At 37.0% G+C, this 24023-nt stretch overlaps 2 protein-coding genes across 6 annotated transcripts in view; both read left to right on the forward strand.

The window, feature by feature from the left end:
- NELL1 (neural EGFL like 1) overlaps positions 1-24023 on the forward strand; it is a 719285-nt gene that overhangs the window by 457647 nt on the left and 237615 nt on the right. The gene's annotated exons all lie outside the window — the stretch shown is intronic.
- Positions 15107-23397, forward strand: LOC120604907 (isocitrate dehydrogenase [NAD] subunit gamma, mitochondrial-like). The gene has a single exon (XM_039865684.1). It carries the CDS (start codon positions 21436-21438, stop codon positions 22594-22596), a length of 1161 nt encoding a protein of 386 aa, XP_039721618.1. The 5' UTR covers positions 15107-21435; the 3' UTR covers positions 22597-23397.

The following is a 24023-nucleotide window of genomic DNA, read 5'->3' on the forward strand; positions in this document are numbered from 1 at the left end:
AACTTTATGGCATATTATATTTTTAAGGGTAGCAGATTGAAGGAGTCAGGTGCAGTCAACTCATTCTATAATAAGTTGACAATTGGGATTAATCAGAAATGGAGCTCAAAAAGAACCCAATTCTCATGCCTTGAACAAACATGTACAGTAGGAGGTTTTGCTTTCTATATGTATTCAGTCTTTTAGTGGAGATAGCAAAAGAAGGAAACATTTCAGATAAGTTAGTGTAGGAAGAATGATAACAATAGGCTTGACTATTAGATTTTAATCTCTTCAAAGGCAACTCTTGCTCAAACGTGGTTTTGTGTTCTACAGCCTCTCTGCACCTTCTTTTAATCAATAATTTTACTGAGTTATTCTTAAACTTAAAATGTACAACTGACAACAGGTGAAGTATGCTAGTCTGTACTATAAGTACTTAACACTTGAGTAAACTTGTAAAAAATTACATCATTTTAAGTAAATAAAATGTCTCTGTGGATAAAGGTTAATCTAGAAATCATATGAGATATCTCATTGTTGGACAACCAAGGCATTTTAGAGCTAGATGTGCCCTTAGAGATTATTCTCCTATTTATAGATCTGGATGCCTTGGGAAGAGACATGTCTATAACCTCTTAATGACAGAATGAGGCTGAAAACCCAGGTTTCTAATTCTAGGAAAACTTTTCTTTATTCCATGATATCTTCTTGGACTTTTCTTTTTGTTTCATGGTAATTTCTATGTACTACAATATATACTACAACTATAGTGATAGAGTGGTAACTATGATTTATGTAGTCATTTGCCTGTTATCAAAATAATGTTCACTCTGTTATTTCTCAGATAACCTTGAGGGAGATATTATCTTCAGACTTGCTTTATAGATGATGAAACTGAATTTAAAGGCGGGGGGGAATAACTTGTTTAAGGCCACACAAGAAAGACATACCAGAGCTCAGAGTCCAGTGCAAATTCTTAGGGTATAGGATATACTCCTTCCAATGTATTGATCGTAAAGCAACCATGTACCATAACATCCAACTTATGACACTCTTAAGAATAAAAGAAGGCTATTAATGATTTCATTAGTACAACAGGCATAAAACAGTACCATACTAGACAAACTAGGGTAGAACATCTGATCATCTTGTAATTCCTCCTATACTTGTTGGTCAACCAAGAATATGTCAGATGTTTAAAGTCAGGGATATGATGGTCAAAACAAAACCTCAGTCTTAGTGTGGGAGAGAGGTCTGGGAAGGTTTGAACAAGTTACTGCTGAACTGACAAATAAGATTGAATAGACAGTGAATTAAACAAGATCAGAGGTTTGCATAGCAGAGTGGTATGTGGAAAAAGAAAAAAATTCCATGTAAAATGAGCGGTGTGGACCCCTTGCAAGACAGAGCAAAGCAAGCGTATGGAACGGCTCCCTATCTACCAAATACCAGAATTGCCTAAGAATTGTAGGCCGCTGATCTATGCCTAGAATTTCTTTTTATAGCATTAGGCAATGAAAATAATAAATGTGTCTCTGTGAAGTCAGCATATGTTAAATATACGACTAATTGCAAGACTAAGTGAAACACTCATAATGGTACCTGAAGAAAATATAATGATGGAAAAAAAGCCATTTCCTTGCTACCCAAGAAATTACATTATGGAAATTGCACCATCAGAATGAATAGATGGCTTTAAAAAAATCACTGCCCGGCAAACAAATGCATAAATTAAATGTCTTGAGTAAGGTTAATATTAAAGTTATGTTTGCTCAGTTTAAAGAAAAAGGACTTTGCATGGAGGGAAGCAAGAGATTGAAAAGGGAGCTTTGAAATTAGGCAGCAGGAGAGCACACACATGCCCACGGGAGCTGTTGAACTGCCTGGAAATTCATCTTTGCCTACCAGCCATTTTCAACAATCTCTGACCATACTTGTCTTTGTTGCTGACTTTGCTGTTATAAAGGCGGCAGACACACTGGTGATCATTGATGAAAATACCAACACACTGAACTATGCTCTCTGGTTAGCGAGCTTCTTCTTTGCCATTAAGTGGCATTTCACCATCTCTTCTTTCCACAGTACATTTCACAGCCATTTCTGAAAGAGCCCAGCTGTGCTGAGGTGGCCACTGGGAGGGATACAGTGTGATTGCTTGCAGCTCAGGATATCTGAGAGCAGCTGAACAAGCCCTGCAGCCTTCAAATCCTCATTGAATTGCTTTCCAGGAGCACATTCCTTCACTTTTCTCTGACATGGAAGGGAATAGAGGGAACAGTCATGATCTGAAATGACAGACACACTGGACGGGTGTGAACTCATTTATTGAGGAAAGAAGTCTATGAATTAAAAATCCAGAGAGTAAGCCCGATGGACTGACTGTCTGGAGGCCTCTGCCAAAGTCTAGTGAGAATATCCTTAGCAGTGGCTGGATGGGTCTTGGAAGAATCGTTTTGGGTGCCAGCATGTTTCTCCACTATGGTTAGCAGGGGTTTACATTTATCTTGCCTGTCCACAGAAGCTGAGCTTCTAAATCTGAAACCTCAGCTTTCTTAAGTTTGTTGATCATCTATGCACTTCAGACTTTCTGTTTCCCAAGAAGGTAACTGTCATGTTCTTTCAGTACTTGAAAAACAGAGAAGCTCTTCTTATGAAACCCTTAGGATATGTTATAAGGCAAATAGGCTTTTCTGCTTTGATCATCCACTACAGAGCTAACGACTACACTCAAAGTTTTGTAGCAAAATAGTCTTTATGAACTAGATTTAGAAGGGGAATTGGAATGCAATTTAACAAGGTTACATCCAGGCACACCTCTGGAGCAGGGTATGAGGGAAAAAAACAACTTCAGTATAGCTGGGAAACTGGAAATGAAGATGTGTTGTTAAGGAAGTTGCTTTTCATACATTTGTATGGTAATCAATCTGTGTCTCCTCTCCATTCCTATTTCCCGCAGCCACCTGATTATCGTGTTTCCTGATTGCACATTATATTCTTTCTATTTTTATGTTTGTTCACAAAAAATACTAGCAAAATACAGTTTAAAACATTCAATTCCTTCTAAAAAGTCTTATTTGCTTCTGCCTATCTTTCCAGTTTCATTATTGACCCTTCTCGCCTCCATTCTAATAGAGATCACCTGTGCTTTCTTTACTTTCATGCTTTTGTACTTTGCTGGTATTTCTGCTTGGAATTTTCTCTAGGTTTTAACTGTTGAGGAAAATTTTTCTCATCTTTAAAGAATCAGCTCAAGCTTTACTTTTCCCTGAGGACTTTCCTAGTTCCCTTAGCATTCAAACATACATCTTCCTCTCTGCTCCCATTGCAAGCAGTTCTTACCTGCATACCAACACTTAGCATATTTATCACATCTTCTCTTTATGTAGCTGTCACCCCTAACAGGCTGTGATTTCATTAATGGTAATACTAATATCTTCCTTATCTTTGTTGCCTAGCACAATGTCTGGACTTCCACTCAATGAATGGAAGTCCAGGACTACCTATTCATGTTTACGGCATTTATTTTTTAAGATGCCTTCACTTCTTATCCATATGATACATATTTTTTACTCCTACTAAACAATCTCTATATAATTAAATAATTTAGCTCTTGCTGAAAACTAAAGGTAGATACACAGATTGGTGGGACTTGAACACATAAATACATGGAGTCGATTTTTTCTGTACTATGAAGTCAACAGTCAGAAGTGAAGAGGTTCTAACCTGAGTCTGAAGCTAGGTAGAAAACAAATCCCACTGGGTTGCTCTTAGTGGAGACAAGATCTGGAAGACAGATCTGCTGTTGGATCGACTAACATTGGCTTTTTGGCAATCTTCACTTTAGCGTCTGGTCACAAATAGCTTGAAGCCATCTCCTTGCTTTGACTGCTTGGTCGGCCTTAAAATGTGTAGCAGGTCACAGCCTCACTTCCCACAGACTGGTGTATTCATGCTATCAAACTGCCAGTGACCTAAAAGTATTCTCATTTTTAGACTATGGAGCCTGGAGCCATCACAGTGGGTATTTGACTTCTCTCATCTGTGACTCCCTTTCATAAAGGCTCAAGCTCTAGAGTATGGGTGCAAATTTAGAGGGACTTACCTGGTATGTCAAAACAACAGCCAGTAGCAGAATGAATGGAAGAGTTAAGAATGGAAGGAGAAAAAAAAAATAGCCACCTGGGAAGGAGGAGACGCAGAGGTGGGGAAACAGAAGGAACCATGTCCCTACCTCCCACTGTGAGTGCCCAACCACAGCAGACTCCAGCAGTGATTACATGCTGAAGCAAGTTTGGAGTTTGGATGAATATCTGGAGCTGCATAATTGCTCACAGGTCTTTCCGTTATTGAAGAGTGGGAAAAAAAAGTTATGCAAGTTGACCAAGACCAAGATTTCATCCATGGGCAAGGGAAAATCTTTCTTCGGTTAGGGCCAAAATGAGAGCTGTTCTTTTATTATATCCCATGAGTGGTAATTGTTAAAGCATGGACTTTGGAAACAGAGCTTTGTTGAATTTCTTTTTGTGTAACTTATTGGTGATAAGGTCTTGGTAAAGTTCCTTATTCGCGGTATTAGAGTCCTCCAGAGAAACAACATGCATACATGTAGATATAGATGCATACATATACATATGTGTATATGTATATGCACACACATATGTATTTAAAAAGAGAATTATTACTAGGAATTGGTTCATGTGTTTATGTAGCCTACCATGTCCAAAATCTGCAGAACCAGTGTTCCAGTTTGAATCCAAAGACTGGAAGCTGCTGTAGAACCAGAAATAAAACAAAACAAAACCCTAATGTTCCAGTTGGAAGGCCATCAGTCAGGAAGAGTTAATGTTCCAGTACGAAGGCTGCCAGGAAGGATTCTGTTTTACACAGGGGAGGGTCAGCTTTTGTTCTATTCAGGCCTTCACCTGATTGGTTGAGGCCCACCCACATTATGGACAGCAATCTGCTTTACTCAGTCTCCCGATGTGTCAATCTCACCCAAATCACACTCACACAGAAACACCAGAATAATGTTTGACTAACTATCTGGACTCCCCGTGGCCTAGTCAAGTTGACAAATAGATTAACCAGCACACTCACACTGTGTGAATCCATTTTATCACCTCACAGGCTGTGTAGATAATAAATGAGAAAGTTTATGAGGCATAGTCAGAGTAAGCAGCTCAGGAAATGGTAGCCATAATTATTACTAATAAGAGCATTCAGAGAAGAAGATCTTGATCTAAGCTTAGGAAACAGAGAACTCAGGAGTAGAGTCACAGGATCAAATGTAGGCCAGCAGTCAGGTGAGTGAGAAAGAATATCTCCAAGATAAGAGCAATTCAAATCTAAAAGAAATCTGGTTTTGGAGAAAGAACTTCTTATATTGTACCTGTTGAAGCAGGGAAAATGATTGCTTGAACACCCTTAAACGTTTAATGAGCATCTATGATACACCAAATATTGCACTAGAATTTGGAGATTTAAGATGAATAAGAAGCCATCCCTGCCCATGAGGATGTTATAATGTGTGATGCATAAACTTTTGATGATTGCAATTCTATTGTTCTTTAAAGGCGGTGTCACTACAAGCACAGTGGGAGTGACTTGCTGTAATGGGTCAGGGAAGGCTTTACCGAGGTGGTCACATTGTATCTGAATTTCAAGGGATGAGAGTTTACCGAGTGGATATGAGGGTTAGACCTTTCGGACAGAGGAAAAGCATGAACAAAATCATGGAGGTACAATTGCTTACACTCTTTTTGGGGAACAGAGTATAATGTGATGATGCTGGGTCACTAGTGAAAAACAGAAAGTGAAAAGAGTTCCAGGAAGGGACCAATGAATGGGCTGGGCTAGTATCCAGGAGGACTTGAATGCTCTATTAAGGAGTTTGGACTTTAGTTGCTGTGGAGCAGAAGAGTGGCATGGTCACACTGGTGTTTTCCAGAGGAAAGAAGGTAGGAAATACTGGGGAGGAGTTTCTCTAGACCACTGGTCTTCTCAGAAATGATTTCTCTCCTAGGATTGAGCTTGCCTCACTCTTGGAAACCTAGCCTATATCAGTGAAGCAGTTCACGCTGATTAGCAGAGTTTTATTTAAGTTGAATTTAATAGAGTTGTCCTTATCATACGCTTAGAGTGGAATCATATGTGGATAATAAATTCTGAGATGCAATTTATGTACAATTAGAATTACCACAGATCCTTTAAATCTCCTATAATGCACAGCTCAGCATAGTTTTGCAGTTCATTTAGTCAACAGATACTTATTGAGTGCCAAGATTTGTTCTAAATACAGTGAGTATAACAGAAAACCACATAGATTAGGTCCCTGAAGCTGGGGAATTAGATAACAGAAATAAGCAGATAAGTATATAAATATGTTTTCAATTAGTGATATGTACCAAGAAGAAAAATAAAGGAGGGTAAGAAACTATGGCATGGAAGATGTAAGGAGGCTGTTCATTGATGTAAACAGCCTTTCTGATAGGGTGATATCTGAGAGAGACTTGAACTAGTGAGGAGGCAAGCCCTGTAGGTATCTGAGAAGACTTCCAGGCAGAGGGAACAGCTAGTATGAAATCCCCAAGGCTGGAGATGCAGGAACTGCAAGTAGACCTGGGTGGCAGGAGCAAGTGGTCAAGCACAGTGGTAGCAGATAGTCTCAGAGGACCTAGGGCCATATCGCCAGGGACTTGCAAGTCTTGGTCAGGTATGTGCTTCAGATTTTATTCTATGTGTAAAGAGAAGTCATTAGAGATTTTCTGAGAAGGGTAGTAACATGATTAGATTTGTCTTTTTAAAAGTATTACTCTAGTTGCTGTGAAGATTTTAGACCGAAAGGAGACAGAAGTAGAAGCAGGAAGACCAGGTAGGAGGATCTTGCTATAATTCACATGAGAGATGGCAATACACTGGAGGACTTGAAAGTGGATAGATTTGAGCACTAATTTGAATTTAGAACCAAAAGGATTTGTTGATAGATTGGATGTGAGTGCAAGAGACAGTAAAGTGTCAAGAGTGATGATTCCAAGGCTATTTATTGAGATGGACAAGATGGCAAGAATAGCTGTTGAACTCAGTGAGTCTCACACAACCAGTTTTTCTTGCAGAGTTGGAAAAGATGCAGGTTTCTTTAGTCAAGCACCAGACTAATGCATTGCTGTGTTTTGGAGCCACATTGAAGGCAACCAAAACTAAATACTGTCTTTAAACATTAAAACTCCATTCAGTAAAATACCGATGCTGTTAGAGGCATGAAGGAATAATGGAGACTGATTTAGGCAATAACAGATTCTCATCTTCAGTCTCATACTCATTTTATGTCATACACTACTGAAGTGAAGGGGAATGCCAGAAGGAATCACCAATAGTCTACAATATTTCTTCTATTGTTTCTTTCTCCCTTCCTCCCTCCTTATCCACCCCACCCCACAGAACATTAAAAGTACAAATGTTACTACACTGTGAGCTGAACTGCTTTTTCTTGATACACTATACTAACTGCCATGGTTTAGTTGGATGTTACAATTGAGGAAGCAGCATTTCTCCAGATGGAATGAATAAAAAGTAAAATGCTACACAAACTGATACTCCACTTGTATCCAGACACTTTATATGTAGATTCAGAGCTGACATATAACCTTCCAATATTATTATCAAGCAGTACCAAAGTAGACCACAGCTATGCAGAAAACATACTATCAACTTTGAATTTAATTTTTGCAAACCAAGCACATTATATATTTACTTGAAAATAGTTACTTAGTTTTATCACATAGTATTATTTCTAATGCTCAGACCTTGATGAGTACCACAGACAGTGTCTCCCAGATTTTTTCTGGTAGACTACATTGTTATTGTATTCATTTCATATCGGTTCATTGGGGACATGTTAACGAGGTACTAGACAAGTGATAGGTTTCTTTTCTTCCGTTGGTAATTGGATTTGACAAGTATTGCAGGCTGCCTTAGGAAACAGAAAGATTACTGTCCGTGAGGATGTGTTAGTGTCATGACAATGACAATGTTTTTATTAGGTGTTCCTTTATATCGGTGGAGGAACCCAGGATGCAGGATGATGTGGTTGGCACCTTGGATATTCAACCATGGCTCATTAGTAGCTTAGCACATCCTGATATCATTCATTTTTAACACAGTCTATGATAGTTTGGGATAAAAACCATGTAGAACATTTATCTTCAATTGACCACTTAAGTATGCACCTTTGCATCCTTTGACATTCCATACCAAACTATAGCTCAGTGAGGAGAAGTGTTGATGGAGAATTGTCTGTCTTTTAGCTGGTAACCCAGCAGACTAATGAATTGGCAGCAGATATGAGTCCTGATCTTCATGAGGGAAAATGATATTCCATCTTGAGGGTTATCAAGGAGCCTCTTTCTTAGCATATTCTAGATGGATGAATTCTAACTCATACTCACGGTCCTTAAAATGTTAAAAATGTAGGCAGTGCTTATAAAATATGAAGACATATTTAAAAATAATTTCTTTTGGTAAGGGAAGACTTATAAATGAAAGTTAATTCATTTTCTTCTAGAAGAAATTGCTTTACATCAATTTCTCAAATTATTAAGTGGAGGAAGGTTAGAATGTTAAGGGCTGTAAATATTTTTTAGGTAGATATAATATTAAAGAACCTTCTATACCTTATTGAATAGACATTGTAGTGATCATAGTAAATAACTATTCAGTTATCAAAAGTTTGCTTAAAATCATTACTATTTAGAATGCTAGTTTATTGGTTCTTAGAATTTTTTTTAAATTATAATTTGGGGGCAAAATACATAATTGGGGTTGAAATAAAATGAAATGACATACTCTTAGGTTTTAAAAACTTTTTAGGCTAATACAAAATACCCTCAAATATTGCATTTTCACCAATAATAATGATTATAAGCATACATTGAGCTAGGAACTGTCCAAATTGCATGTATTTAATCCTCACAAGACTCTGAGGAAGATATTATTACCCTGATATTATTACACAAGAGTAAAAAGGCAAAAAGAGATGTAAGCAATTTTCCCAAGGTCAAATAGTTATAAATGAAGGAGCCAGGATTAGAACCCAAACAATCTACTGACTTTTAGCCCTTATATTTTGCTGCTTTTAAAGGGAAAATCAATTTTGAAAGTAAAAAAGTTAATTCGTATTTCTATTAGATTTATACGCACATATAATTTTAAGGTAAATGGGGTCTAGAAGGCTTTATAAAGATTAATCCCCTGGAAAATGTTCCCCATTTCTTGTTCCTAGAGGCAGCCACTTTCATACTTTTCACAGAATTATTTGATATTTTTGTTCATATCTCTAAATAGCAGGTTTCTTTGCTACTTCTTCATATTCCCAGTTTTGGCGTATTTTTATTGACTTCCCACCACGTAAGATGAGATTTGGCTATCTTTCACACACGTCTCCGCATATCTTTTTGTTAGATCAATATTCTGTATTTGTTATTATGACTGTGTGTATACTTGATAAATGAATTATCGAATATATTTGACTTCCCTTCTTGAACAACTCTTTATTTCCTGCCATTAATAATCTAGTTTATCATCTTATTGCTTAGTTTACTATGGATTTACCATAATTTATCCCCATACTTTCACCAGTTGTATAAATACTTTCAAAGACATTAACCCTGTCATGTTTTTGAATAAATCTCCTCCAAAGGATGGTTGATTTCTATTCTCACTGCATAGCCCATGTCCTGGGAATCTCTGTTCACCATGATTTTGGAGAGCCCCTTTGCCTCTCCCCGGGGTGGAAGACCCTGTTTCTGTATATCATGCATACTCTTTCTTGGTTTCCTACTTTGGCTTGATGGAGCACATTATCCATTAATTACATGATGATAGGGTGTGTGGGAGCAAAATTTTTGAGACCTTGCTTTTCTGAAAACTATCTTACTTTTATTAAATGGGTTATTTAAGAATTACTTAGAAAACTATGTTGCACATAGCAAGCACAAGGTACATGTCTAGTAAGTAATTTTATCTTCATCTTTGATTAATAATTTGAAAAGGCATTGTGTTTTGGGGTCATAAATCATTTTTCCTTAGAATTTTGGAGGCATTGTTCCATTGCTCTTTAGGTTCCAATATAGAATTTGAGAAGTCCACCACGGAAACTGCTTTCCAGTTTCCATGCCTTTCTGACTTTTTATCCTTTATTTTGAAATCCATGGCTTTAAGTTTCATGATGACATGGGTATAATTCTCCTCCATTGTGCTGGGCACTTGGTGGACCTTTTCTATTTAGATATTGATAATTTCTTAAGTATGTAAATGTTCTTGCATTATATGTTTGGTGACTTGTCCCATACTCTTTCATACTCACTTATTTTGTCTCCTTTTTCTCTTTCTGGCAGTATTTGGATGCTGGATTTACTGGTTCTCAAGCTTTCTTATTTTACTTCTTATTCCCATGCGTTTACCATTTTCACCTACCATTTGGGGATATCTTCTACTTTATCTTCCAACCCTTTTACTGAGCTTTATGTAGCTGCTATTTTCTTTCATACTTCAAGATCACTTTTTCTCTTTCTATGTTTTTTCATGGCATATTGTTTTTGTTTCATGAATGCAGTGTCCTTTTATTCTTAGGACATTAGCAATAGTTTATTCAAAGTATTCTTTTCTTAATGGAGTCCCTGTATCCTCCTCATTATTTCTGTCTATTGATTTGTTTTGGCTTCAGTCTTTTATATTCGAAGCTTTCCTCAAATGTTTGACCCTGGCTCTTCACTCATACTTGAGAAGTAGATAATAAAACACTAATGAAAAATTCAGTACAAATAAGGATGTGACGGTTGACAGTGGAATCCATTATAGGGTGATCTGGGTAATTCTTTCTTGGGAAATGCTTAATTGTCAATAACTTTAAATATTTTATTTTTAGTTTGTTGGTTTCTTTAGAAAATATTGTTCTAAACTCCTTCCCAGGAAATCTAAACTCATTTTCAGCATCCAGTTTACTATATAAACTTATTTTCCCAGAATTCAATATCAGACTTGTACTCAGTCGTGCATGGTGTTCCCCAGTGTATAGCATACATGTCCCATCTTCCCCTAGGTAGGTGGAGGGGGAGTCATGTAACTAAGCAAAAGATTTGGGTGTCTGCCTACTCTTAAAGAGACCTTCAACCCACTTTTACCTGCCACTCTCAGAGGTATCTGGTGTTGCTCATTCCTGGGCCTTTTGGGTTCTGTGGTACAAAACACATCGTCTCTTAACTTTTCTCGCTGAGTGTTTGGAATTAAGCTTTTTCAGATCCGAAGTCATCGCTCCTTCATCTGCTTTTCAGTTTCCGGTTTTGTTGTCTTCTTTATCATACTCATTGTCCTTGTTGGTATACAATCTTAAAAAAAAAACAAAAAACAAATATAATTTAATAGGATTTCGAAAAGGAGCACATACAAGTGCATGCATTTAACCAATCATCTTTACTTGGAAATTTGTGGACATTTTTAGTTTTATATAATTAAAGTTTTTCTATTAAATGCCTGACAGCCTACCGTGGTGATTTGGTTTTTGTGTGGGACTCTTTCTTTCATACTCAGGGATAGAAGTGAGAGGAGAGAGGAGCACGTGGAGACATATAAAAGCACAGAAGAAGACAAGCAGCACGATGTAGGGGGAAAAGCCCAGGCTTAGGGAGAAGAGATCCAAATTTAAATCTTCTGCTGACTTAGGAAGAGTTATTAATCTTCTTGGCATATTAGTTTCCTTATTTATAAGTTAATGAGAATAACACCTACCTCATAGTTGCCTTTTTAGAGTTAAGAAGAAGTGTTACCTAACACATCCTTGGATATGGTGCCTAGTAGAGGCCATTTTCCATCTCGAAGGAAGGGAGAACATTTGCCAGTAGAGGATGGGGAGGCTAGAGAGAATCCATCTGAGAACATTTTTTTTTTTTTTTTGGTTTATACAATTACTCTTACTTTGTAATATTGACCAGGGATAAACCAGTTGATGAAAACAGCTGGCCTCAGGAAGCCCTCTCTGATTTCTAGATTCTGTAGTTATTATAATAACCTCATTGTAGAAACTGGGTCATGCTGGTTTAACAAGTGTGAGATGTGTGTTAGAGGGACTATGATTTTGGGTGAATTGAAATTGGGAACTTTTGAGAAAACCCACAGTATATGGTTGCCTGAGTTGGTGTCAGCAGTTGTTGAGAGAGAGAGAATGAGAGAGGGAGAGAGGAAGAGACGAGGGAGGGAGAGAGAGATATGAACTAAAAACTTAGATATGCATAACAAAGAGGACTTAATTGACTCATGCATCCAATCATTATTAGCACAAAGAGCTTCTCTTATCCTGGTTAAGAGGAAAGCCTCTAAAATGTAGAACAGTTGAAGAAAAATATTATAATCACATTTGTGAATAGTTCTTGGAAGACCACAGTCCTCCCAGATAGTGAGAGAGAATTTAGAGTGGCATAATCAAGGCCCTAGATAGTAATAAAAAAGTATGTAATAGAATTGCTCACGTGGCTGTGAAGTTGCGTTAGAAAAATAAAAAAGAATAAGCTGTTTCCAATTTACCTGTAATCTCGAGTCGTCACCTATCTTCTTTTCAACAAAGGCTAATGTTGCTGCTTAAACATCAGTTTGTTACTGGACTGTAAACTCCACTGTTTCAGACAGCACCTCCCCGCCCCAATGCATGAATAATGTGAATTCCTTACCTCTATCCTTTGTGCAGGGGCTGGGGCAGGAAATAATGTTCTAAATGAAAATGATATCCAGAAAACTCTTCTTAGTGTAAAAATAAATGTAGCTCTTTCTCGAACAAGGGCTTCTGCAGTGGATTTGGTATCATGCAATGTGTATTCTCTTTTGGAAAACAAAGAGAACATTTCTGGATTACTTTAAGTCTGGCTTGCCACAGCTCTCTGTAAGACCTGTGCATCTGTCAGCTCTTCTGTGGTTATTAAACGGTGATTAATTGACAGGGGAGAAGTTGTGTTAATTGTGCAACAGAGAAAATGGAATAAGCTAAGTCTCTGTGCATTGACATTTTAAGGAAAATTATTGATGAAACAATGTTCATAATAAGTTAGCTCTGTATGACAACATGAAGTGGATTTCAGGAGTTTTCTTGGAGGGGAAGGGAGAGAGAAAGGGGGAGAAAGGGGGAGAGAGGGAGAATCTTTAAAATTTTTGCTTTCATTAAGGCAAAGCTTTAGGATAAAGTCGTCTTGGGCATTGAAAGTGTACTGTATCTCTTTTTCTTTTTTAAGCGCATGTTTTCCTTTTCAAAGTAGTATCTTTTAAAACCTTATATTTTTATTATAAAACTTTAAATGTTTCTCTATTGCCTTAAGGGCATCATAAATTTCCTTACTTTGCCATTCATGGCTCTCTACCTTCAGACTCCAATTTACCTTCCCCTTTTGCCTGCCACTATTTTCCTACATAAACACTTCCTTTCAGCTGAATGGAGATGCTTAGTGTACCCTACAGGCCTTTCAATTTTGCCTTCATCTCAGACATCTTCTCTTCTCCTCTGTACTTACCAGCTGCTCACCCTTCCTTAAGATTTTACTGAAGCCCTTCTGTAGCCATCTGCACGTCCACATCCCAGCTGCGTAACTCAGGAGCCATTTAGCATCCAGTTCGTATTCTACCTCAAAACATTTAGTTTAACTATGCCTAGAATGTAAGCTTCTTGGAGGCAAGCAGATTTTACATTTGTTTCATAGCATTTCTTCTTTCTGATACTTATGTGGATACTTAAAAGATCCACTTATGTGTTGCTTGCTTACCTGTCTCTATATTATCTCTCTCTCATCTATCTATCTATCTATCATCTATCTATCTATCATCTATCATCTAATATTTTCTGCTCTCTATTCCCAATAGAATATAAGTTCCAAAAGAGATCATGAAACTTGCAAAAGTGGCAGAAGTCATACATGGCACAGTGTTGGCTCCAGTGCCCAGGCTCTCAATCACTAATCTGCACAGCCTCATGGAGATTGTCAGTGACCTCATCATTGTACTTCTAATTTAATTAACCTCTAACAAGATCATGACAAGGCTGACCATTCATTTCTTGAGTGTTTTACTCCTCTTGGCTTTATGACATTATCTATTCATTCTCCTCCTACCACCCAGATCACTTCTTTTCTAGTTATCTTCCTCAAATAGTTCAAATACTAATGACACCCAATTTCGTCACCACTTTTCTATACTTTTCTATAAGTATCTTCGTAGCCTAGTGCTTCTTACCTTTAGAGGCATGGCACATTCCAGTGTTACGATCAGTCATGACATATGTCAAAGACACTCACTTATTCATAGACATTAAGTTACAAGCACTTGTGAATGATTTACTTTTTAAAATAATTAGACTCATTTCAAAGTTACCATTATAAAGATGGCACAGTCATTCATTTGCATTTTAATAGTGTGTGCTTGCTTCTTTGAGAAAAGGTAGAATTAAGAGTTAGCTGGAAGTGAATCGTGCAAAATTTGTAGTCCACTTTGGATTTGCTGAAAATTTCCATGAACTATAGTTGTAGATGTGTCATTGATAGTTACAGCAATTTTGAAATATTATAATTTGTAAACTGAATTTATAGTTGTGTTTCTTTGATTTTATGAATGGATACATTTTTAATAAGGAAGAGAAATGAAGAAAGCACGTGTATGTGTCCGCAGGGCCTAGAAATAAGAATGAGGCTCTAGTTACAATTTCCAAATGAAAGCAGAGTGGTCATCCACATGACGTGAAATAATGCTGTTGATGTTAACATCATGGCTAAATATAACCATGACATGCTATACTTTTGAACCATTTTCTTTATCTTTACTAGTACATGCTGACTTTTTAAATACTACCTGTAGAGGTCTGAATTTGATCCCTTAAAATACAGCTTTATATAGTTTTTATATTAGATTAGCCATATATATTTTTTTCCTCAAAAAATGGCATGTTTTTAGATCATTAAGTGATTTTAGTAATCATTTGCTAAAGTACAAATACTTTTGTAAATATGACCTATAAAAACAAACTGATTGGGAACTCTTTGCTTTATTCGACAAACTCCTTTTGTTTATATATGTGTTTGTTTGGTTTTCATTACAATCGTAGTATACTCTTGAGAATGGATCTCATATGAATGCCATTCATCATCTGTCATAGCAGAAGAAAAGTTGAAAATCTCTTCTTGAGGCTATTTTATATTCCCCTGTGTGGTTAACTAGATATATGCAAGGCTTCTGAGTCTGTATCATCACCCACAATCCTTTCTCTGGAGCTGAAGACTCATTTATTAAGCCGCCCGCTGGGCATCTTTATGTGGATGTTATAACAGGCTCCCTACGGCACATCGTACCTGAAACTGAGCTAATTTTCTATCCTGTTCCACCACCCAAACTGTTTTTTCAGTGTTGTACATTTTTATTGATTGCATCATCATTCACGTAGTCTGTTAAAAAAAAAATAAGAATAATATTTAATCTCTCCTGGGCGAATAACCTCATCTCATTTATCTCTTAAATTTCTCTGAAAGTATTTCTCTTCTTCCTCACTACCTTCACCAAACTATAACTGCTCATCATTTTCTATTGGGACCATTTCATAGCCCAGCGATTCTTAAATGTCAGAATGCATCAGAATCATTCAATCACGGATTGTTGGGTCCCGAGTCCACACTTTCTGATTCAATAAGTCTAGGGAGAGTTCCAAGAAATTGCATTTTAACCAGTTCTGGGTGATCCTGCTGCTGCTGCTTTGGGGATCACTCTTTGAAAACCACAGTGATAGCCTATTATTTGCCTACTTGCCACCAGACTAGCCACCTTACTGTTTACCCTCCAAATTATCCTCCCAAAGGATCATTTTTAAATACAAGTAGGATTATATTTCTCCCTTACTTAAACACTTTTACTGCCTCAACATTACACTTACAATAGACTTGGTTAAACTCTTACCACTCAAACATGCAAAACCATGTCATTCTTGTTATTCTTATACCTGCACAACACATACATAGCTTATTTTTGTTCCATTGAGAGTAAAGTTTTTCCGTTGTCCAGGGGCATTGGTAGGTCAATCTGTTAAAATGTCAACCATCATCCAAATTGTAATCCCACTCTCAGGGCTTTCTTTCTTCTTCATCCACACGTTTAAAAGGTTTCTCTCCTTTCCGATGTCAGGAAGAGGACCCGAGTGCATGCTCATGCAAAGGTGACTCATTGGTAGAAATAACATTGTGCAGCTGGGTCTGCGTCGTTTTTCTACCAGTGTTCTATCCTGATATTCTCACCTTCTCTAGCCCCTGGCACTGGTGGTAGACAGCTGTTATCTATCTTATTTGACATAAGAAGTGACAAACAGGTATCCAGCTGGCTCCTACTCTGTAGCCATTTTACTTCAATTTTTAGGAAGAGGGAGCAGTACTACTTCCTCTCTTTACTCCCAGCACATCTAATGCTAGCCCTGACCTGACTGGACTTTGTGTGGAGGTAAAGACAGGCCCTTGATATACAAAGTGTGGTAAGAGGGCCAGTGGAATCTGTATCACTGGGGAGCTCCTTAGAAATGCAGAATCTATACTCCTCCCTCACCAGAACTACTGAATTAGAATCTGTATTTCAGTGAGATCCTAGGTTGATCAGGTTTGAAAGCACTGGCCTGGGCTGCTAGTATCCCTAGAAGTACTCACCTCACCTGTTGCTACTTTCTGTTCATTTACAATAATATGAATTTGTAGGATCTGTGATAGCCACCTTCTTCATCTGTAAAATGGGGACTGTCATGCCTACCTTGATATGTAATGTAGCTTATGATGATGTGTAAAATATCCAGCCCAGCACCTTAGATGGGTGGGTATTCTGTAATGGTAGCCATTATTAAGTTTGTGTCATCATCCTCTTGGATTTTAATAGTCCTTTGAAAGTCTTTATAAATAAGTTACCTACCTCCCTAACAACCACTAATCTGTATCAGGGATATGGGTGACTGAAAGTTAAATGAGAATGGGATTGTGGCTGGTCCATAATTAAAGATATGCTTATTTTTTAATTAAATGGCATAGCTGGGATAGCTTTAGGAAGCATAGAAGTTGTCAGCTTTCTAAGGCTGACTGATTTCTAGAAATATCTGATATTAATGCTTGTAGCACTGAGATGGGAGCATACATTAAAAAAATGTTTCATGTCGGTGAGATGGGAAAGGTAAATCAAAAATACAGTGAAGTACCACTACAACCCATTAGAATAGCTGAAAATAAAAATACAGTAATACCAAAGTGTTGGTGAGGATATGAAAAAGCTCTAATTCCCATACATTGCTGGTGGAGATGTAAAATGGTACAACTATTTTGGAAAAGTGTTTGGCAATTTCTTAAAAAGTTAACAACAACAAAAAGGAACAAACTCCAGCAGGCAGAAATCCAGGACATAGTTGAACTCAACACCATTAATCACCTGAGTATATTTGACATCTATAGATTAATTCACCCAACAACAACAGAATATACATTCTCTTCTCAAACTCACATGGAACAGTCACCAATACAGACTACATTCTGGGCCATAAAATTTAAAAGAATTGAAATCATACAAAGTCTGCTCTCAGACCACAGTGGAATTAAACTAGAAATCAATAACAGAAAGACAGCTAGAAATTTCCCAAATAAATGAGACATTGAACAACACACTTCTAAATAACACATGAGTCAAAGAAGAACTCTCAAGAGAAATTAAAAAATGTTTTGAACAAGATGAAAATACAACTGATCAAATTTATGGGAATCAGTGAAAACAGTGGAAGGAAGAAAGATCTAAAATCAATAATATAAGCTTCCACATTAGGAAACTAGAAAAAGAAGAGTAACTTAAATCAAAAGTTAGCAGAAGAAAGGAAATATTAAGAATATGGGAAGAAATTAATGAAATTTAAAAGATAAAATTAATAGAGAAAATCAACAAAATCAAAAGCTGTTTGATAAGCATTGAGTCAGGCTAAGAAAAAAAAGAGAGCACAAATTACTAATATCAGAAATGAACGAGAAGACATTACTACAGATCCTATAGACATTAAAAAAGGTTAATTAAGGAATGAACAACTTTATGCCTACAAATTTGATAACCTAGATGAAATGGACCAATTCCTTAAAAAACACAATTTGCCAAAACTCACACAAAAAGAAACAGACAGTCTAAATAGGCCTGTACAGGCATACCTTGTTTTATTGGGCTTCACTTTACTATGCTTCACAGATGTTTATTTTACAAATTGAAGGCAAGGCCCTCCACCAGTAAAACGATTATAACTCGCTTTATTGTGTTATTCACTTTATTGCAGTAGTCTGCAACTGTACCCTCAATATCTCTGAAATATGCCTGTTTATATTTTAAAAATTAAAGCAATAATTAATAGCCTTTCAAAACAGAAATCATCAGATCCAGATGAGTTCACTGGTAAGCTCTAACAAACATCCAAGGAAAAAATTATATCAATTTTCTATATTTCTGAAGATAGAAACAGGAAATACTTTTTAACTCATTCTATGAGGCCAGCATTTATTACCCTAGTATCAAAACCAGACAAAGATATTCTAAGAGAACTACAGGTCAATAGGTCTCATAAGTATAGGTGCAAAAATCCTTAACAAAATATTGACAAATTGAATTCAACAATGTATGAAAAAATTATATATTACAATCAAATGAGATTTATCTCAGGTATGCCAGGCTGGTTCAACATTTGAAAATCAATTCATGTAATTTATTACTTCAACAGATTAAAAAAGAAAAATTGAATGATTATATCAGTAAATTCAGAAAAGCACTTGACAGAATCCAACACCCATTCATGATAAAAGCTCTCCATATACTAGAAATAGAGGGGGACTTCAAAAGCTTGATAAAAAATACCTACAGATAAACTAAAGCTAAAATCATACTTCATGGTGAGAAACACAAACCTTTCCCAGTAAGATCAAGTAGAAGTCAAGGATGTCCCCTCCTACCACTTCTTTTCAATATCATACTAGAATTTTGAATCAATGGAGTAAGATGAGAAAAGGAAATAAAAGGTATGCAGCTTGAGAAGGAAGAAATAAAACTGTTTTCTGCTTGGAGATGACAAGCTGTTATGTGTAGAAAATCTGAAAAAATCAATAAACTCCCAGAACTAATAATAAGTAACTATAGCACAATTTCAGGATGTAAGGTTAATATATAGAAGTCAATTAATTTCCTATATATACCATGTAGCAATGAATAAGTGGAATTTGAAATTAAAAACACAATATTATTTACATTAGCACCCCCCAAAATGAAATATTTAGGTATAAACTTAACAAAAAATATATAAGATTTATATGAGGAAAAATACAAAACTCTGATGAATAGAATCATGGAAGAACTCAATAAATTGAGAGATCTTCCATCTTCATGGATAGGAAGACTTAATATTGTCAAGATAACAGTTCTTCCCAATTTGATCTATAGATTCAATAAAAACTTAATCAAAATTTCAGCACGTTGTTCTGTGAATATTGACAAACTAATTCCACAGTTTACACAAAGAGGTAAAAGACCTAGAATAACCAGCACAATATTAGAAGAAAAGCAAAGCTGGATGACTGACAGTAGTTGACTTCAAGACTCACTATAAAGCTACACTAATCAAGACAGTGTGGTATTGGCAGAAGAGGAGATGAATAAATCAATGTAAGAGAATAGAGAGCCCAGAAATAGACTCATATAAATAGTTAACTGATCTTTGGCAAAGGAGCAAAGGCAACACAATAGATTTTTCAGTAAATGGTGCTGAACAACTGGAAATTCACATGCAAAAATAATTTAATATAAACAAAGATCTTAAACCTTCCACAAAAATTAACTCAAAATGGATCATAGATGTATATAAAATGTAAAACTATAAAACTTTTAGAAGAAAATATAGGAAAAAATCTAGTTAACTTTGGGTATGGAGAGGACTTTTTAGATACAACATCAAAGGCAGGATCCATGAAAAAAATAATAAGCTAAACTTAATTAAAATGAAAAACTTCTGTGCAATGTCAAGAGAATGAGAAGAAAAGTCACAGACTGGGAGAAATTATTTCTAAAATCACATCTGATAAAGGACTGTTATCAACAAATACTTAAGAGTTTAAGAACTCTTAAAACTCAACAATAAGAAAATAACCCAATTAAGAATGGATCAAAATCCTGGACAGATACCTCATCAAAGAACACAGATAGATGGTAAGTAAGCACATGAAAAGATGCCCACATTACATGTCATTAGGGAAACGCAAAGTGAAACAACAATGAGGTGCTCTACACGCCAATCAGAATGGCCAAAATCTGGAATACTAACAGTGTCAAATGCTACCAAGGGTATGGAACAACAGGACATCTCATTCATTGCTGGTGATACTATAAAATGGTACAACCACTTTTATGGTACAGTTTAGCAATTTCTGACAAAACTAATTATACTCTACCATAGGATCTAGAAGTTGTGCTCCTTGTTATGTTATTTACCCAAATGAGTTGAAAATTTATGTCCATGCAAAACCTACACGTGGATGCTTATAGCAGCTCAAACTTGGAAACAACCAAGATGTCCTTCATTAAGTGAATGAATAAACTGTAGTACATCCCGACAGTGGAATATTTTTCAGCACTAAAAAGAAATGAGCTATAAGCCATGAAAAGTGCAGAGGAAACTTAACTGCATATTACCAAGTCAAAGAAGCCAATCTGAAAGGACTGTAATAGTATATGATTCCAGTTATATGATGTTCTGGGAAATGCAAAACTTTGGAGACACTAAAATGATCAGTGGTTACCGGTGGTTAGGGGAGAGGGAGGGATGATGAACAAGCAAAGCAAAGAGAATTTTTAGGGCTGTGAAACGACTCTGTATGTTACTGTAATGACAGATACATGTCACTAGAATTTGTCCAAACTAAGAATGTACAATACCTAGTGTAAACTCTAATTTAAACTATGTGTAAATATAGTTTCCTCGATTGTAACAAGTTTGCAATCGAGGTGTAGGATTTTGACAATGGAGGAGGCTGTGCCTTTGCTGGAGCAGGAGCTGTGTGGGAAATATCTGTACCTGCCATTCACTTTTGCTGTGAACCTAAAACTGCTGTAAAATATAGTCTGTTTTTTAAAAGGTATGTTATACAGAGCTTAGCACATTGAATGTGCCTAAAGAACTGTTATCCAATTCCAAAATGTATTTTCTATTATATAACCCATCACATTTCCTCTTGACTAGCTCTCTCTCTCTCTCTCACTGCCATAGAATGTTCAAAACAGAATACAGAGAAGGAGAGACTGTTGTGACCTAGGCAAGAATTATGCATTTAGAATGCCACCAAAAGAAGCCAGGTCAAAGAAAGAGTAAGAGTACATACTTTTACATAAATTAATCTCCACTTAATGATAATGGCATTGAAGATACTGACAGCTGCCAGTTGCTTTGTGAAGGTCATATTCCGACCTACCGTTCTCAGCCATTCTTGGGAGGTTTTGCTTGGCCACAAGACCTCACTGAGGAGCTTCTCATTTAAATACAGTATTCCTCCATCAGCCAAATATGGTGGGCGGCACACTGTGACTATGGTTCCTGGGGATGGCATTGGGCCTGAGCTTATGCTGCAGGTCAAGTCTGTGTTCCGATACGCGCATGTGCCCGTGGACTTTGAGGAGGTGAGAGTTAATGCCACTTCTTGTGAAGAGGACCTTCACAATGCCATCATGGCAGTCCGTCGAAACCGTGTGGCCCTGAAGGGCAACATTGAAACTGACCACAACCTGCCACCATCTCAGAAATCCCTCAACAACATGTTTCGCACTGCTCTAGATCTCTATGCCAATGTCATCCATTTTAAGAGTCTGCCAGGTGTGAAGACCCGGCACAATAACGTTGACATCTTAGTTGTTCGAGAAAACACAGAGGGTGAATACAGCAACTTGGAGTATGAGAGTGTGAAAGGAGTGATACAGAGCCTAAAGATCATTACTGAGGCCAAGTCTTTGCGCATTGCTAAATATGCCTTCTGGCTGGCCCAGAAGATGGGGCGCAAAAAAGTGACAGCTGTGCACAAGGCCAACATCATGAAACAGGGAGATGGTCTCTTCCTCCAGTGCTGTAAGGAGGTGGCATCCCACTATCCCCAGATCACCTTTGAAGGCATGATTGTGGATAACACCACCATGCAGCTGGTATCCCGACCCCAGCAGTTTGATGTCATGGTAATGCCCAATCTTTATGGCAACATTGTCAACAATATCTGCACAGGGTTAGTTGGTGGAGCGGGCCTTGTGCCTGGTGCCAACTACGGCTCCAAACACGCAGTATTTGAAACAGCCGCAAGACAGTCAGGCAAGAATATAGCCAATAAGAATATAGCTAACCCTACTGCCATGCTACTGGCAAGTTGTATTATGCTGGATTACCTGAAGCTATACTCCTATGCCACCTCCATTCGAAATGCAGTCTTGGCATCCATAAAGAACAAAGATGTCCATACTCCAGATATCGGAGGCCAGGCTACCACAGTAGATGTCACTAATAATATCATAAACCACATCACTTAAATCAGTTAAATTGTCAGTACCTTGGAATCTGAACTATTCCCTCCCAAAGTCTTTCTAACCCACTCTTTACCTCAGTCTATCCACTCAGAAATTCCAGCCAACTTGGCTAGTGTGGACTCCAGATAAACTAGCTTCTGCTCCAACTCAGAAGAGTTGGGGAAAAGTTATTTAATCTGATTTTTTTTCCTATTAAATTAAAATGCCATAAATACCATAGCATTGCTTGTTTAAATCAGCCAAACCTATTGTGTTATATGTGTATTGAGAAATTCTTCTCTAGTTTAATCCACAATTCATACATATCTGTGATATGATATTCTAAATAAGTCATTGCTATTTGGAGAGTCCTGGTGCTTTCCCAGAATTTGGCACATGGATTTTCTCTTTATCTGTGTCATTAAAATCCAGCAAACCAGCCTACAAAGAAGTCTGGCTTCCCTCTAGAGGTCGTTAATGAGTTAATTAATGCAATAAAATTTGCCTGCATAATATACGTTGTAACCGCAATAATAAATAAGGTACTGTAAAGCTGAACGAGTAGAGAGTGCATTCACTCCCTCCTAGATTTCCTCCCGTGCGCCATGGTCTTGTTTGTATTAGAGAAGATATTTCTCTGGTGTCATTCTTGACACATCAACATCCCTGGGCACTGCAGCTCTCCTAGAAAGTGAATTTTTGAATTCTTTCAGTTGGGTTCGAGAGTCTACAGGTCAAATTCCTGGTTAACAGGCACCAGGCCCAAGATTCTTTGCTTTTCAAATAGAACCATGTACTGTAAACTTCATGGTCACTGCTTCACAATCTCTCATGGTTTACTCTCTTTTAGTCTCTCTTTCAAAGAAAGAGTGTATGTAAGAAAAATGAAAAGCACTGAGCTAATTTAAATGTTTACTGTCATTTTACTATATTTTATTTACAGTATTTTTAAGGCTATCATTGAGAAATGATTGTTTTATTAATGCTTGGAAATTGTTATTCCTCAAGTAGGAAATAAACACAATGGTTTTAATACAGTAGTTTTATCAGCAGGAATGGCCTGCAGATAGAAGTGAGATGAGAGAATAGTGAATCCTTCATGATATTTTGAAATCCTTGTGTCTCACCTATAACCTTTGGATTCTGCCATGGCTCATGGACCACAAGTTAAAAACATTGGACTTAGAGACCTGATTTCCTTACAGTTTCCCCAAAGTTCTGACTTCTCATATTACCTTGATCTCACCTATCTTCATTATGTATACGGTCAGGACCAGGCTTTGGAAAACCATTTAGATTTTTGTTTGAGGACTAAGTGACTACTTTCAACCCTATCTAGAGTCTTTCTTGAAGAACAAGGCAAGCAGGGATAAGTCAGTTATAAAATAATTATGGTCTTCCCCTTATTGGACATTAGACATGTCATTGGCCCATGTCTAGACCTGTACCAC

The sequence above is a fragment of the Pteropus medius genome, unplaced genomic scaffold, assembly GCF_902729225.1.
Source record: "Pteropus medius unplaced genomic scaffold, Ma_sr-lr_union100, whole genome shotgun sequence".
In the NCBI taxonomy this organism is placed as follows: domain Eukaryota; kingdom Metazoa; phylum Chordata; class Mammalia; order Chiroptera; family Pteropodidae; genus Pteropus; species Pteropus medius.